Below are 18,359 nucleotides of genomic sequence, written 5' to 3'. Positions count from 1 at the left end.
CAGATTGTCGATTATCAATGGTTCAACTTCTATTTCTGTCTGTAGACCATGAATATCCCCATAGAATGGTTCGATTTTCAGCTGATGATGACTTTTGAATTTTTTAAACTTCTTTTGTTTCTCACAGGCCTTTTTGACATCTGTATTATGTGAAATAGAGTTAGCTTAGAATGTTTCAAAATTAATTAGCAAATAAAACATATTTACATAATATCGGAAGTTACAAAAAATGAAATAACTGCCGTTGATGTAAGCATTCAATTAATGAACTTAAAGCACGGCTACATTCACGTCAATATATATGAACTATTCATATTAAAATCATAATCAACATATGTCATCGACAAAAATGAGGTTTTATTCAGTTATCAGACCTGACACTCGTAAAGCTTCAAGCTGGTAAAACGCAAGGGTCTGTACTTGGGCCATTACTATTTTAGTGTTCATTAATGACATTGTTGATCAAATTTAATCAGGAATACGTCTTTCCGTCGAAGATAGAAGCTATGTATTATTGCCATATGAATATATATTGTTTAATCCAACAAATGTTACTACCTTCCACAGTAGTAAGATGCACAACACAAGAGCCTGCATGCGGCTGGAAGAGGTTTACATCGACGTCTAAGTCGGCAAAACTGAGTCCGCCAAGCATGGAAGGGTTGTTGAAGAAGATGTGGGCTTCTCTGCGCTCGCATTGTGGCAAGTTGGTTACCCGTAAAGAGTTGGATTCCACCACGGCAAATAGTGAAGTTATCCTCCAGAAGTCGCTGTCCCTCCATTGCTCTTTCAGGAATTCAGTATCTATAATGAAGCGCATACAATTAAGGATTATACTTGGCCTTAGGCTTTTGGGTTGCATTATTTAAATGAATCAGTCGTGAAGTTAATTTGTTAATAACAAACGATACCAAAAAAGGTTTCAAAAACAGAATGCATCGAGCCGGGAACCCCGGTATTTGCAGTTAATGGGACTCGCTCATGTTTTGAGACCAAAAAGATTTGAGATTTTACGGTTTTGCATCGAACACACTTATATTACAATTATTTACTCTTTGATACCGAAATTGCTGAAAAGTATACAATTTAAGTATAAAATACTGGCTGTAGAAGAGACACAACCAACGCCGGTAGTGGCGAGAAAAAAAAGAAGAAAATAGGTACCATATTCACTCGGACTAATAGTAGGTTGATGGATATTTAAACCTTTATTGAATACATTGGTTGCCTCACGTGATTATATCAATCAACCAATCACGATACAACCTTTTGTTGAATCGCGTAGCAAACGTTTTTCAAAATGGTCGATTTGAAAGACAAAAGTATATCATATGTCATCATTTGTTGAACGGTTCCTGCCGTCAGTATCCTATTTTTAAGACTGATACTGATTTACAACACTTTATTTCGTAATATGTTTTTCGGTAAAAAAAATGCGTTTTACAAAACATGTAAAAGTCCCTTTATGGAACTCCTAATACTTCTGATCAAGACCTGTGCATAAAATAGCATACTAACCCTTTTCTTTGTCGAAAATCAACAGTGCCGAATCCTTAACTTCTCCATGTCGTATCTCAGGGCTTGCTTTTGACTTTCCCTTGACAAATGTAGCGATCTGAGGTATGTCGATCGGTTTACTGCTTTTCCATTGTACCACAATGAATCGGCCCTTCCGGTTACTTTGGGCTGGGGAAAGTTTGTTTTTTAAAAGAAGATTTTTTTCAATAAAAAATAAAATATAGTATCGTAATTGATTTTAACTAAAACATATCACTTTTGACAAAATAACTTTATCAAATATTTGTCTTTAGTTTTTTGTTTGCTTTTTGACCTCAACACGCATGACATATCATAGAAAAGTTAAACTTTAAACCTTTCAGATTATTATGTTAGCTGGATTTTTAAGGACAAGCACTTACACAGACACATCGTGTATACTGCAAAGAATTATTGATGAGGTATTTTATGGCAAAGTTCTATACACTGTAAAAAATTAATGCTCGTCAGACATTGTTACATACAGCTGTGAATAATTTCATTTTGTTTGACGACATCCATAGAAATACCCGGTTGCGTTTGGCCTATATCTTCTCTAGTTTCAGTGCTATGCTTAAGCATTTCGAACTATAAAAACCTCAGCACTTTTATTCATTTTGTCCAATATTTGGCATTCACAACTATGTAAAGTCTGCATACGAAAATAGTGTCTGATGGGCATTGACCTTATGCCTTTAAACCGGGCCCTCGGCAAATGTTTGGCTACTAAGCTAGTCCATTTATTTTTCTTTGGTTTATCAAAATTCCATTCGGAACACCTCGGACATATTCCATGGAAAACAACCTCGGGTAAATGCCGTTACAACAGTAAAAGTAGTCCTTAAACTTTTAAATAATAGTATTAATTAAGTGTAGTACTGTTCTAACTTGCATTTTGTTTTTTTCTAAGTTTAAAATGATTGCCAGTGAATTGTATTCTTGCATAAATAATTAAGATTCCCAAGAGTTAAGTACTAAAGACCTATTGCTAAATTGAAATAACTAGGCGATCTACATGCAACGTAGTTAAATGTTAAAAGAAATCTGACAGTGTAAACTGCCTGTTGTTTTCGATGGAAAAAATGCCTAGGTGTACCGAATGATTTGAGAATCTCATTACGTGCTAGTTAAAACTTTTGCGGTCCTTGATTTCAAAATGCTTCGTTGTATTTACGCTATCGAGTATCCTGATACATTTACACAAGAGCATGTGGGTTCAATATTCCTTTTAAACAAGCACCAAAAGAATTCGATATATACATTTAGTTCACTTTCAATTGGGTTTAAACTATTTTGAAACGAGCGTGTTATACTTTAAACGTACTTATTCTAACGAGTATCAAATACATTGTTTGAATACCACCCCACAACGATCGTATTTCAGATTTTAACAGGCATACGCTGTTTGAAAATATTTATAGCTTGCCAGATGTTATTATTGTATTGCTTTTTGAATCGAAATGAAAGAAATTGAATTCTTTAATAGAGATAACTCGAACAATATACAAAATTCACCATAAGCATGAATTAAACATTTTTGATTGAACAATTTCATTGACAGAAATGATATTTAAAGAGTATACAATTTTGAATATGTAAGCTTAAGAATAGAACATTTTTTTTGGTTTTCAATCAGATATGCACACATGTAGAAATAGTATGTGATAAAAATATTTAACTATAGATAAAGAGCAATTAAATAAATTAACACTTTATTTCATTAAAATGGTAGTTAAATATAAAAGAAACAATGCTCGAGGGTATACTGAGAGTCAACAATTTATAACAGAATAAGTTAAAATTAAGAAATAAAAATAAAAAGCCTACCTGCCATTAGAAGCGTAACATCATAAATGTAATACTCCAAATTCAAAAAGTCATAAATAACGCACTCAAAAATCAAACCGATACAAGATTAACCACTTAAAGACAAGGAAGTTTAAAAGATATAAGCTGAGGTAGACCAATCATTGATTCCTTCATTGATCTCAAGTATCGATCATATACATGTACATGAATTGTAACACATATTTGTTCATTTTTGTATGACAAATATGGCATTTATAAAAAAACTAAGCGAAACTTAAGAAGCATTGTTTAGCTGAAACTGATTTGTTCCACATTTGTACATGTATTCAAAGTAAGTTGTGAAAATCATTGACAGATATGGCCAGCTATGAGTTAAACCGATTATCGTGCTCATAAAAAGGTAACGAAATCTAGGTGAAATTTATCACTGACATTAAGTGTTTTATTGCGAGATAATAAGATGATAAAATACATAAACCTGCTTACAGTGTAAACATATGTACAATGCGCGTTGTAATGAATTATCACTGCATTAGTTTATACTATATTTAGAATACAACCTACATTTTAAGCCAACAAAATTTTAGATAGGCAATCATTAAGAATTTCAACTGTCGCAGTGTGTTTAAGATTCCGCCTACTGTCCCTAATCTGATACACACTCTCTGCATCCGATTTGGCGTTGAGGTTGTATTCTAAGTCAGTAAGATTGCCTAAAGTAATATCTTTATCATTAAGATTTCACTTCATGACATCTAACTATTACTTATTTTCAACGCTTATGAAGATAGTTATATAAACATATGTTAGGTCATTCTAATTGGTGCGATGTTGCGTGAGAGTGCGATTTTGTTTTTCAAGGGGAAACTGAATGCTCTGACAAGTTGACCACAATCCAAACTCACATACGCCCGTATACATGTTTATTCAAATACTGCAGACCGATGGTTAATTTAAATCAGTCATATTTTATTGCATACACTTCCAAAATACACGATAAAGAAACAATAGGACCAAATATCTAAAAACATTCAAGTCAAATATAAAACTCAATCTCACTTCATTATTTTTAGCATATACAATTAACAATTATATAAAATCATATATGTTATTTTACACATTTTAAAAGCGTATATTCTGATAGAATGTGTTGATCAAGACCTTTTGTCAAGATTCCAAAGAAACCTTAGTCTAAAGCAAAAACTGTAATTGAGTAACAGATATCGTTAAACCAAAATTGAATCTGCCCAGGTTCCGATAACCTCGGTTTAACGGTGAATTGATTTAAAGTATATCATAAAAACCAATCACAATATGCAAGTCACTATACTTAAACGAGTACAAAGAACACATTTCACTAGTGTACCAAGATCCAGAAAAAAACAACACTAAAGCTTGTAAACGGAATTAGGTGTAGTGTATGAGAAATGAGGATGGTGCGGGGGAGTGGGACTGTCCGTGTTGCTTGAGATAGCAACTCTGGCTGCATGAGCAATGTATTCCGGAATTTAAAAAATGGGGCTCTGGTGACCATCCTCAGGGTATTATGGGTGGAATTCAGTATTCGGTGTCATTGTTGTGAGAAAATTGTTCAGGGGACTGTCGGCGTTTCTTAAGAATGCAACTCTGGCTACATGAGCAATGTAATCCGGAATAAACAAAACTGGGGGATCGGGTGACCATCCTCAGCGTATTAGGGTTCTGATTCAGTATTCGGTGTCATTGTTGCGCTTAAATTGTTCAGGGGACTGTCCGTGAGGCTTAAGTATGCAACTCTGGCTGAATTAGCAGTTTAATCAAGAATAAAAAAGTGGGATCGGATGACCATCCTCAGCGTATAGGGGTTATATTATTTAGCATTCGGGGGTCATTGCTATGCGTAAACTGATAAAATGACTATCCGCGTTACTTTAGAATGCAACTCTGGCTGCATGAGCAATGTTATCCGGAATAACACAACTGGGGATCGGGTAACCATCATCAGCATATAAGGGGGTAATTCAGTATTCGGGGTCATTGCTTTGCGAAAACTGTTCAGGGGACTGTCAGCGTTGCTTTAGAATGCAACTTTGGCTGCAAGACCAATGTTATCCGGTATTACAATTTTGGGGTCGGGTGACAGACCTCAGCGTATTAGGGGTGTATTTCAGTATTCGGGGTCATTGCTGTGCGTAAACTGTTCAGGGGACTGTCCGCGTTGCTTTAGAATGCAAATTTGGCTGCAAGAGCAATATTATCCGGTAATACAAATTGGGGGTCGGGTGACAAAACTCAGCGTATTAGGGGTGTATTTCAGTATTCGGGGTCATTGCTTTGCGTCAACTGTTCAGGGGACTGTCCGCGTTGCTTTAAAATGCAACTTTGGCTGCAAGAGGAATGTTATCCGGTATTACAAATTGGGGGTCGGGTGACAAACCTCAGGGTATTAGGGGTGTATTTCAGTATTCGGGGTCATTGCTGTGCGAAAACTGTTCAGGGGACTGTCCGCGTTGCTTTAGAATGCAACTTTGGCTGCAAGAGCAATGTTATCCGGTATTACAAATTGGGGGTCGGGTGACAAACCTCAGCGTATTAGAGGTGTGCTTCAGTATTCGGGGTCATTGCTGTGCGAAAACTGTTCGGGGGACTGTCAGCATTGCTTTAGAATGCAACTTTGGCTGCAAGAGGAATGTTATCCTGTATTACAAATTGGGGGTCGGGTGACAAACCTCAGCGTATTAGGGGTGGAATTCTGTATTCGGGGTCATTGCTGTGCGAAAACTGTTCAGGGGACTGTCAGCGTTGCTTTAGAATGCAACTTTGGCTGCAAGAGCAATGTTATCCGGTGTTACAATTTTGGGGTCGGGTGACAAACCTCAGCGTATTAGGAGTGTATTTCAGTATTCGAGGTCATTGCTGTGCGAAAACTGTTCAGGGGACTGTCCGCGTTGCTTTAGAATGCAACTTTGGCTGCAAGAGCAATATTATCCGGTAATACAAATTGGGGGTCGGGTGACAAACCTCAGCGTATTAGGGGTGTATTTCAGTATTTGGGGTCATTGCTTTGCGTCAACTGTTCAGGGGACTGTCCGCGTTGCTTTAGAATGCAACTTTGGCTGCAAGAGCAATATTATCCGGTATTACAAATTTGGGGTCGGGTGACAAACCTCATCGTATTAGGGGTGTATTTCAGTATTTGGGGTCATTGCTGTGCGAAAACTGTTCAGGGGACTGTCAGCGTTGCTTTAGAATGCAACTTTGACTGCAAGAGCAATGTTATCCGGTATTACAAATTGGGGGTCGGGTGACAAACCTCAGCGTATTAGAGGTGTGTTTCAGTATTCGGGGTCATTGCTGTGCGTCAACTGTTCAGGGGACTGTCAGCGTTGTATTGGAATGCAACTTTGGCTGCAAGAGCAATGTTATCCGGTATTACAAATTGGGGGTCAGGTGACAAACCTCAGCGTATTAGAAGTGTATTTAAGTATTCGGGGTCATTGCTGTGCGAAAACTGTTCAGGGGACTGTCAGCGTTGCTTTTGAATGCAACTTTGGCTGCAAGAGCAATGCTATCCGGTATTACAAATTTGGGGTCGGGTGACAAACCTCAGCGTATTAGAGGTGTATTTCAGTATTTTGGGTCATTGCTGTGCGAAAACTGTTCAGGGGACTGTCCGCGTTGCTTTAGAATGCAACCTTGGCTACAAGAGCAATGTTATCCGGTATTACAAATTGGGGGTCGGGTGACAAACCTCAGCGTATTAGGGGTGGAATTCTGTATTCGGGGTCATTGCTGTGCGAAAACTGTTCAGGGGACTGTCAGCGTTGCTTTAGAATGCAACTTTGGCTGCAAGAGCAATGTTATCCGGTGTTACAATTTTGGGGTCGGGTGACAAACCTCAGCGTATTAGGAGTGTATTTCAGTATTCGAGGTCATTGCTGTGCGAAAACTGTTCAGGGGACTGTCCGCGTTGCTTTAAAATGCAACTTTGGCTGCAAGAGGAATGTTATCCGGTATTACAAATTGGGGGTCGGGTGACAAACCTCAGGGTATTAGGGGTGTATTTCAGTATTCGGGGTCATTGCTGTGCGAAAACTGTTCAAGGGACTGTCCGCGTTGCTTTAGAATGCAACTTTGGCTGCAAGAGCAATGTTATCCGGTATTACAAATTGGGGGTCGGGTGACAAACCTCAGCGTATTAGAGGTGTGCTTCAGTATTCGGGATCATTGCTGTGCGAAAACTGTTCAGGGGACTGTCAGCGTTGCTTTAGAATGCAACTTTGGCTGCAAGAGGAATGTTATCCTGTATTACAAATTGGGGGTCGGGTGACAAACCTAAGCGTATTAGGGGTGGAATTCTGTATTCGGGGTCATTGCTGTGCGAAAACTGTTCAGGGGACTGTCAGCGTTGCTTTAGAATGCAACTTTGGCTGCAAGAGCAATGTTATCCGGTGTTACAATTTTGGGGTCGGGTGACAAACCTCAGCGTATTAGGAGTGTATTTCAGTATTCGAGGTCATTGCTGTGCGAAAACTGTTCAGGGGACTGTCCGCGTTGCTTTAGAATGCAACTTTGGCTGCAAGAGCAATATTATCCGGTAATACAAATTGGGGGTCGGGTGACAAAACTCAGCGTATTAGGGGTGTATTTCAGTATTTGGGGTCATTGCTTTGCGTCAACTGTTCAGGGGACTGTCCGCGTTGCTTTAGAATGCAACTTTGGCTGCAAGAGCAATATTATCCGGTATTACAAATTTGGGGTCGGGTGACAAACCTCATCGTATTAGGGGTGTATTTCAGTATTTGGGGTCATTGCTGTGCGAAAACTGTTCAGGGGACTGTCAGCGTTGCTTTAGAATGCAACTTTGACTGCAAGAGCAATGTTATCCGGTATTACAAATTGGGGGTCGGGTGACAAACCTCAGCGTATTAGAGGTGTGTTTCAGTATTCGGGGTCATTGCTGTGCGTCAACTGTTCAGGGGACTGTCAGCGTTGCATTGGAATGCAACTTTGGCTGCAAGAGCAATGTTATCCGGTATTACAAATTGGGGGTCAGGTGACAAACCTCAGCGTATTAGAAGTGTATTTAAGTATTCGGGGTCATTGCTGTACGTAAACTGTTCAGGGGACTGTCAGCGTTGCTTTTGAATGCAACTTTGGCTGCAAGAGCAATGCTATCCGGTATTACAAATTTGGGGTCGGGTGACAAACCTCAGCGTATTAGAGGTGTATTTCAGTATTTTGGGTCATTGCTGTGCGAAAACTGTTCAGGGGACTGTCCGCGTTGCTTTAGAATGCAACCTTGGCTGCAAGAGCAATGTTATCCGGTATTACAAATTGGGGGTCGGGTGACAAACCTCAGCGTATTAGAGGTGTATTTCAGTATTCGGGGTCATTGCTGTGCGAAAACTGTTCAGGGGACTGTCAGCGTTGCTTTAGAATGCAACTTTGGCTGCAAGAGCAATGTTATCCGGTATTACAAATTGGTGGTCGCGTGACAAACCTCAGCGTATTAGGGGTGGAATTCTGTATTCGGGGTCATTGCTGTGCGAAAACTGTTCAGGGGACTGTCAGCGTTGCTTTAGAATGCAACTTTGGCTGCAAGAGCAATGTTATCCGGTGTTACAATTTTGGGGTCGGGTGACAAACCTCAGCGTATTAGGAGTGTATTTCAGTATTCGAGGTCATTGCTGTGCGAAAACTGTTCAGGGGACTGTCCGCGTTGCTTTAGAATGCAACTTTGGCTGCAAGAGCAATATTATCCGGTAATACAAATTGGGGGTCGGGTGACAAAACTCAGCGTATTAGGGGTGTATTTCAGTATTTGGGGTCATTGCTTTGCGTCAACTGTTCAGGGGACTGTCCGCGTTGCTTTAGAATGCAACTTTGGCTGCAAGAGCAATATTATCCGGTATTACAAATTTGGGGTCGGGTGACAAACCTCATCGTATTAGGGGTGTATTTCAGTATTTGGGGTCATTGCTGTGCGAAAACTGTTCAGGGGACTGTCAGCGTTGCTTTAGAATGCAACTTTGACTGCAAGAGCAATGTTATCCGGTATTACAAATTGGGGGTCGGGTGACAAACCTCAGCGTATTAGAGGTGTGTTTCAGTATTCGGGGTCATTGCTGTGCGTCAACTGTTCAGGGGACTGTCAGCGTTGCATTGGAATGCAACTTTGGCTGCAAGAGCAATGTTATCCGGTATTACAAATTGGGGGTCAGGTGACAAACCTCAGCGTATTAGAAGTGTATTTAAGTATTCGGGGTCATTGCTGTGCGAAAACTGTTCAGGGGACTGTCAGCGTTGCTTTTGAATGCAACTTTGGCTGCAAGAGCAATGCTATCCGGTATTACAAATTTGGGGTCGGGTGACAAACCTCAGCGTATTAGAGGTGTATTTCAGTATTTTGGGTCATTGCTGTGCGAAAACTGTTCAGGGGACTGTCCGCGTTGCTTTAGAATGCAACTTTGGCTGCAAGAGCAATGTTATCCGGTATTACAAATTGGGGGTCGGGTGACAAACCTCAGCGTATTAGAGGTGTATTTCAGTATTCGGGGTCATTGCTGTGCGAAAACTGTTCAGGGGACTGTCCGCGTTGCATTAGAATGCAACTTTGGCTGCAAGAGCAATGTTATCCGGTATTACAAATTTGGGGTCGGGTGACAAACCTCAGCGTATTAGGGGTGTATTTCAGTATTCGGGGTCATTGCTGTGCGAAAACTGTTCAGGGGACTGTCAGCGTTGCTTTAGAATGCAACTTTGGCTGCAAGAGCAATGTTATCCGGTATTACAAATTGGGGGTCGGGTGACAAACCTCCGCGTATTAGGGGTGTATTTCAGTATTCGGGGTCATTGCTGTGCGTCAACTGTTCAGGGGACTGTCAGCGTTGCTTTAGAATGCAACTTTGGCTGCAAGAGCAATGTTATCCGGTATTACAAATTGGGGGTCGGGTGAGATACCTCAGCGTATTAGGGGTGTATTTCAGTATTCGGGGTCATTGCTGTGCGTCATCTGTTCAGGGGACTGTCAGCGTTGCTTTAGAAAGCAACTTTGGCTGCAAGAGCAATGTTATCCGGTATTACAAATTTGGGGTCGGGTGACAAACCTCAGCGTATTAGGGGTGTATTTCAGTATTCGGGGTCATTGCTGTGCGAAAACTGTTCAGGGGACTGTCAGCGTTGCTTTAGAATGCAACTTTGGCTGCAAGAGCAATGTTATCCGGTATTACAAATTGGGGGTCGGGTGACAAACCTCAGCGTCTTAGAGGTGTATTTCAGTATTCGGGGTCATTGCTGTGCGAAACCTGTTCAGGGGACTGTCCGCGGTGCTTTAAAATGCAACTTTGGCTGCAAGAGCAATGTTATCCGGTATTACAAATTGGGGGTCGGGTGACAAACCTCAGCGTATTAGAGGTGTATTTCAGTATTTGGGGTCATTGCTTTGCGTTAATTGTTCAGTGGACTGTCCGCGTTGCTTTAGAATGCAACTTTGGCTGCAAGAGCAATGTTATTCGGTATTACAAATTGGGGGTCGGGTGACAAACCTCAGCGTATTAGAGGTGTATTTCAGTATTCGGGGTCATTGCTGTGCGAAAACTGTTCAGGGGACTGTCAGCGTTGCTTTAGAATACAAATTTGGCTGCAAGAGCAATGTTATCCGGTATTACAAATTTGGGGTCGGGTGACAAACCTCAGCGTATTAGGGGTGTATTTCAGTATTCGGGGTCATTGCTGTGCGAAAACTGTTCAAGGGACTGTCAGCGTTGCTTTTGAATGCAACTTTGGCTGCAAGAGCAATGTTATCCGGTATTACAAATTGGGGGTCGGTTGACAAACCTCAGCGTATTAGGGGTGTGTTTCAGTATTCGGGGTCATTGCTGTGCGTTAACTGTTCAGGGGACTGTCAGCGTTGCATTAGAATGCAACTCTGGCTGCAAGAGCAATGTTATCCGGTATTACAAATTGGGGGTCGGGTGACAAACCTCAGCGTATTAGAGGTGCATTTCAGTATTCGGGGTCATTGCTGTGCGAAAACTGTTCAGGGGACTGTCAGCGTTGCTTTAGAATGCATCTTTGGCTGCAAGAGCAATGTTATCCGGTATTACAAATTGGGGGTCGGGTGACAAACCTCAGCGTATAAGAGGTGTGTTTCAGTATTCGGGGTCATTGCTGTGCGTAAACTGTTCAGGGGACTGTCAGCGTTGCTTTAGAATGCAACTTTGGCTGCAAGAGCAATGTTATCCGGTATTACAAATTGGGTGTCGGGTGACAAACCTCAGCGTATTAGAGGTGTGTTTCAGTATTCGGGGTAATTGCTGTGCGTCAACTGTTCAGGGGACTGTCCGCGTTGCATTAGAATGCAACTTTGGCTGCAAGAGCAATGTTATCCGGTATTACAAATTGGGGGTCGGGTGACAAACCTCAGCTTATAAGGGGTGTGTTTCAGTATTCGGGGTCATTGCTGTGCGTAAACTGTTCAGGGGACTGTCAGCGTTGCTTTAGAATGCAACTTTGGCTGCAAGAGCAATGTTATCTGGTATTACAAATTGGGTGTCGGGTGACAAACCTCAGCGTATTAGAGGTGTGTTTCAGTATTCGGGGTCATTGCTGTGCGTCAACTGTTCAGGGGACTGTCCGCGTTGCTTTAGAATGCAACTTTGGCTGCAAGAGCAATGTAATCCGTTATTACAAATTGGGGGTCGGGTGACAAACCTCAGCGTATTAGGGGTGTATTTCAGTATTCGGGGTCATTGCTGTGCGAAAACTGTTCAGGGGACTGTTAGCGTTGCTTTAGAATACAAATTTGGCTGCAAGAGCAATGTTATCCGGTATTACAAATTGGTTGTCGGGTGACAAACCTCAGCGTATAAGGGGTGTATTTCAGTATTCGGGGTCATTGCTGTGCGTCAACTGTTCAGGGGACTGTCAGCGTTGCTTTTGAATGCAACTTTGGCTGCAAGAGCAATGCTATCCGGTATTAGAAATTGGGGGTCGGGTGACAAACCTCAGCGTATTAGAGGTGTATTTCAGTATTTTGGGTCATTGCTGTGCGAAAACTGTTCAGGCGACTGTCCGCGTTGCTTTAGAATGCAACCTTGGCTGCAAGAGCAATGTTATCCGGTATTACAAGTTGGGGGTCGGGTGACAAACCTCAGCGTATTAGAGGTGTATTTCAGTATTCGGGGTCATTGCTGTGCGAAAACTGTTCAGGGGACTGTCAGCGTTGCTTTAGAATGCAACTTTGGCTGCAAGAGCAATGTTATCCGGTATTACAAATTGGGGGTCGGGTGACAAACCTCCGCGTATTAGAGGTGTATTTCAGTATTCGGGGTCATTGCTGTGCATCAACTGTTCAGGGGACTGACAGCGTTGCTTTAGAATGCAACTTTGGCTGCAAGAGCAATGTTATCCGGTATTACAAATTGGGGGTCGGGTGAGATACCTCAGCGTATTAGGGGTGTATTTCAGTATTCGGAGTCATTGCTGTGCGTCAACTGTTCAAGGGACTGTCAGCATTGCATTAGTATGCAACTTTGGCTGCAAGAGCAATGTTATCCGGTATTACAAATTGGGGGTCGGGTGACAAACCTCAGCGTATTAGAGGTGTATTTCAGTATTCGGGGTCATTGCTGTGCGAAACCTGTTCAGGGGACTGTCCGCCGTGCTTTAAAATGCAACTTTGGCTGCAAGAGCAATGTTATCCGGTATTACAAATTGGGGGTCGGGTGACAAACCTCAGCGTATTAGAGGTGTATTTCAGTATTCGGGGTCATTGCTGTGCGAAAACTGTTCAGGGGACTGTCAGCGTTGCTTTAGAATGCATCTTTGGCTGCAAGAGCAATGTTATCCGGTATTACAAATTGGGGGTCGGGTGACAAACCTCCGCGTATTAGGGGTGTATTTCAGTATTCGGGGTCATTGCTGTGCGTCAACTGTTCAGGGGACTGTCAGCGTTGCTTTAGAATGCAACTTTGGCTGCAAGAGCAATGTTATCCGGTATTACAAATTGGGGGTCGGGTGAGATACCTCAGCGTATTAGGGGTGTATTTCAGTATTCGGGGTCATTGCTGTGCGTCAACTGTTCAGGGGACTGTCAGCGTTGCTTTAGAATGCAACTTTGGCTGCAAGAGCAATGTTATCCGGTATAACAAATTGGGGGTCGGGTGACAAACCTCAGCGTCTTAGAGGTGTATTTCAGTATTCGGGGTCATTGTTGTGCGAAACCTGTTCAGGGGACTGTCCGCGGTGCTTTAGAATGCAACTTTGGCTGCAAGAGCAATGTTATCCGGTATTACAAATTGGGGGTCGGGTGACAAACCTCAGCGTATTAGAGGTGTATTTCAGTATTTGGGGTCATTGCTTTGCGTTAACTGTTCAGGGGACTGTCAGCGTTGCTTTAGAATGCAACTTTGGCTGCAAGACCAATGTTATTCGGTATTACAAATTGGGGGTCGGAAGACAAACCTCAGCGTATTAGAGGTGTATTTCAGTATTCGGGGTCATTGCTGTGCGAAAACTGTTCAGGGGACTGTCAGCGTTGCTTTAGAATACAAATTGGCTGCAAGAGCAATGTTATCCGGTATTACAAATTTGGGGTCGGGTGACAAACCTCATCGTATTAGGGGTGTATTTCAGTATTCGGGGTCATTGCTGTGCGAAAACTGTTCAGGGGACTGTCAGCGTTGCTTTTGAATGCAACTTTGGCTGCAAGAGCAATGTTATCCGGTATTACAAATTGGGGGTCGGTTGACAAACCTCAGCGTATTAGGGGTGTGTTTCAGTATTCGAGGTCATTGCTGTGCGAAAACTGTTCAGGGGACTGTCAGCGTTGCTTTTGAATGCAACTTTGGCTGCAAGAGCAATGTTATCCGGTATTACAAATTGGGGGTCGGGTGACAAACCTCAGCGTATTAGGGGTGTGTTTCAGTATTCGAGGTCATTGCTGTGCGTTAACTGTTCAGGGGACTGTCAGCGTTGCATTAGAATGCAACTCTGGCTGCAAGAGCAATGTTATCCGGTATTACAAATTGGGGGTCGGGTGACAAACCTCAGCGTATTAGAGGTGCATTTCAGTATTCGGGGTCATTGCTGTGCGAAAACTGTTCAGGGGACTGTCAGCGTTGCTTTAGAATGCATCTTTGGCTGCAAGAGCAATGTTATCCGGTATTACAAATTGGGGGTCGGGTGACAAACCTCAGCGTATTAGAGGTGTGTTTCAGTATTCGGGGTCATTGCTGTGCGTAAACTGTTCAGGGGACTGTCAGCGTTGCTTTAGAATGCAACTTTGGCTGCAAGAGCAATGTTATCCGGTATTACAAATTGGTTGTCGGGTGACAAACCTCAGCGTATTAGAGGTGTGTTTCAGTATTCGGGGTCATTGCTGTGCGTCAACTGTTCAGGGGACTGTCCGCGTTGCATTAGAATGCAACTTTGGCTGCAAGAGCAATGTTATCCGGTATTACAAATTGGGGGTCGGGTGACAAACCTCAGCGTATTAGAGGTGTGTTTCAGTATTCGGGGTCATTGCTGTGCGTCAACTGTTCAGGGGACTGTCAGCGTTGCATTAGAATGCAACTTTGGCTGCAAGAGCAATGTTATCCGGTATTACAAATTGGGGGTCGGGTGACAAACCTCAGCTTATAAGGGGTGTATTTCAGTATTCGGGGTCATTTCTGTGCGAAAACTGTTCAGGGGACTGTCAGCGTTGCTTTAGAATGCAACTTTGGCTGCAAGAGCAATGTTATCCGGTATTACAAATTGGGGGTCGGGTGACAAACCTCAGCGTATTAGAGGTGTATTTCAGTATTCGGGGTCATTGCTGTGCGTCAACTGTTCAGGGGACTGTCCGCGGTGCTTTAAAATGCAACTTTGGCTGCAAGAGGAATGTTATCCGGTATTACAAATTGGGGGTCGGGTGACAAACCTCAGCGTATTAGGGGTGTATTTCAGTATTCGGGGTCATTGCTGTGCGTTAACTGTTCAGGGGACTGTCAGCGTTGCTTTAGAATGCAACTTTGGCTGCAAGAGCAATGTAATCCGGTATTACAAATTGGGGGTCGGGTGACAAACCTCAGCGTATTAGGGGTGTATTTCAGTATTCGGGGTCATTGCTGTGCGAAAACTGTTCAGGGGACTGTCCGCGTTGCTTTAGAATACAAATTTGGCTGCAAGAGCAATGTTATCCGGTATTACAAATTGGTTGTCGGGTTACAAACCTCAGCGTATAAGTGGTGTATTTCAGTATTCGGGGTCATTGCTGTGCGTCAACTGTTCAGGGGACTGTCAGCGTTGCTTTTGAATGCAACTTGGGCTGCAAGAGCAATGCTATCCGGTATTACAATTTTGGGGTCGGGTGACAAACCTCAGCGTATTAGAGGTGTATTTCAGTATTTTGGGTCATTGCTGTGCGAAAACTGTTTAGGGGACTGTCCGCGTTGCTTTAGAATGCAACCTTGGCTGCAAGAGCAATGTTATCCGGTATTACAAATTGGGGGTCGGGTGACAAACCTCAGCGTATTAGAGGTGTGTTTCAGTATTCGGGGTCATTGCTGTGCGAAAACTGTTCAGGGGACTGTCAGCGTTGCTTTAGAATGCAACTTTGGCTGCAAGAGCAATGTTATCCGGTATTACAAATTTGGGGTCGGGTGACAAACCTCAGCGTATTAGGGGTGTATTTCAGTATTCGGGGTCATTGCTGTGCGAAAACTGTTCAGGGGACTGTCAGCGTTGCTTTAGAATGCAACTTTGGCTGCAAGAGCAATGTTATCCGGTATTACAAATTGGGGGTCGGGTGACAAACCTCCGCGTATTAGGGGTGTATTTCAGTATTCGGGGTCATTGCTGTGCGTCAACTGTTCAGGGGACTGTCAGCGTTGCTTTAGAATGCAACTTTGGCTGCAAGAGCAATGTTATCCGGTATTACAAATTGGGGGTCGGGTGAGATACCTCAGCGTATTAGGGGTGTATTTCAGTATTCGGGGTCATTGCTGTGCGTCAACTGTTCAGGGGACTGTCAGCATTGCATTAGAATGCAACTTTGGCTGCAAGAGCAATGTTATCCGGTATTACAAATTGGGGGTCGGGTGACAAACCTCAGCGTATTAGAGGTGTATTTCAGTATTCGGGGTCATTGCTGTGCGAAACCTGTTCAGGGGACTGTCCGCGGTGCTTTAAAATGCAACTTTGGCTGCAAGAGCAATGTTATCCGGTATTACAAATTGGGGGTCGGGTGACAAACCTCAGCGTATTAGAGGTGTATTTCAGTATTCGGGGTCATTGCTTTGCGTTAACTGTTCAGGGGACTGTCTGCGTTGCTTTAGAATGCAACTTTGGCTGCAAGAGCAATGTTATTCGGTGTTACAAATTGGGGGTCGGGTGACAAACCTCAGCGTATTAGAGGTGTATTTCAGTATTTGGGGTCATTGCTGTGCGAAAACTGTTCAGGGGACTGTCAGCGTTGCTTTAGAATACAAATTTGGCTGCAAGAGCAATGTTATCCGGTATTACAAATTTGGGGTCGGGTGACAAACCTCAGCGTATAAGGGGTGTATTTCAGTATTCGGGGTCATTGCTGTGCGAAAACTGTTCAGGGGACTGTCAGCGTTGCTTTTGAATGCAACTTTGGCTGCAAGAGCAATGTTATCCGGTATTACAAATTGGGGGTCGGTTGACAAACCTCAGCGTATTAGGGGTGTGTTTCAGTATTCGGGGTCATTGCTGTGCGTTAACTGTTCAGGAGACTGTCAGCGTTGCATTATAATGCAACTCTGGCTGCAAGAGCAATGTTATCCGGTATTACAAATTGGGGGTCGGGTGACAAACCTCAGAGTATTAGAGGTGCATTTCAGTATTCGGGGTCATTGCTGTGCGAAAATTGTTCAGGGGACTGTCAGCGTTGCTTTAGAATGCAACTTTGGCTGCAAGAGCAATGTTATCCGGTATTACAAATTGGGGGTCGGGTGACAAACCTGAGCGTATTAGAGGTGTGTTTCAGTATTCGGGGTCATTGCTGGGCGTCAACTGTTCAGGGGACTGTTAGCGTTGCATTAGAATGCAACTTTGGCTGCAAGAGCAATGTTTTCCGGTATTACAAATTGGGGGGTCAGTGACAAACCTCAGCGTATTAGGTGTGTATTTCAGTATTCGGGGTCATTGCTGTGCGAAAACTGTTCAGGGGACTGTCAGCATTGCTTTAGAATGCAACTTTGGCTGCAAGAGCAATGTTATCCGGTATTACAAATTGGGGGTCGGGTAAAAACTCAGCGTATTAGGGGTGTAATTCAGTATTCGGGTCATTGCTGTGCGAAAACTGTTCAGGGGACTGTCAGCGTTGCTTTAGAATGCAACTTTTGCTGCAAGAGCAATGTTATCCGGTATTACAATTTTGGGGTCGGGTGACAAACCTCAGCGTATCAGGGGTGTATTTCAGTATTCGGGTCATTGCTGTCCGTAAACTGTTCAGGGGACTGTCCGCGTTGCTTTAGAATGCAACTTTGGCTGCAAGAGCAATATTATCCGGTAATACAAATTGGGGGTCGGGTGAGAAAACCTCAGCGTATTAGGGGTGTATTTCAGTATTCGGGGTCATTGCTTTGCGTCGACTGTTCAGGGGACTGTCAGCGTTGCTTTAGAATGCAACTTTGGCTGCAAGAGCAATATTATCCGGTATTACAAATTGGGGGTTTGGTGACAAACCTCAGCGTATTAGGTGTGTATTTCAGTATTCGGGGTCATTGCTGTGCGAAAACTGTTCAGGGGACTGTCCGCGTTGCTTTAGAATGCAACTTTGGCTGCAAGAGCAATGTTATCCGGTATTACAAATTGGGGGTCGGGTGACAAACCTCAGCGTATTTGAGGTGTGTTTCAGTATTCGGGGTCATTGTTGTGCGAAAACTGTTCAAGGGACTGTGCGCGTTGCTTTAGAATGCAACTTTGGCTGCAAGAGCAATGTTATCCGATATTACAAATTGGGGGTCGGGTGACAAACCTCAGCGTATTAGAGGTGTAATTCTGTATTCGGGGTCATTGCTGTG

At 43.0% G+C, this 18,359-nt stretch overlaps 1 protein-coding gene across 1 annotated transcript in view; it reads right to left on the bottom strand.

Annotated features, from left to right (window-relative positions):
- The window catches only part of LOC128230047 (uncharacterized), a 4,532-nt gene extending 1,082 nt beyond the window's left edge, over positions 1–3,450 (bottom strand). The window contains exons 1-4 of the mRNA XM_052942034.1: positions 3,364–3,450; positions 1,519–1,686; positions 559–804; positions 1–140 (exon numbers count right to left, since the gene is read on the bottom strand). The exon at positions 1–140 is cut by the window's left edge and continues 1,082 nt beyond it. Of these exons, the coding sequence (XP_052797994.1) occupies positions 1–140; positions 559–804; positions 1,519–1,686; positions 3,364–3,370 (561 nt within the window). The 5' untranslated portion in view covers positions 3,371–3,450. The remainder of the gene's footprint in view (positions 141–558; positions 805–1,518; positions 1,687–3,363) is intronic.
- Positions 3,451–18,359: the final 14,909 nt, after the last annotated feature.

This window comes from Mya arenaria, chromosome 4 (genome assembly GCF_026914265.1).
Source record: "Mya arenaria isolate MELC-2E11 chromosome 4, ASM2691426v1".
Lineage (NCBI taxonomy): Eukaryota > Metazoa > Mollusca > Bivalvia > Myida > Myidae > Mya > Mya arenaria.
Note: the sequence above shows the minus strand (reverse complement) of the source record. Positions and strands in the feature narration are given on the sequence as shown.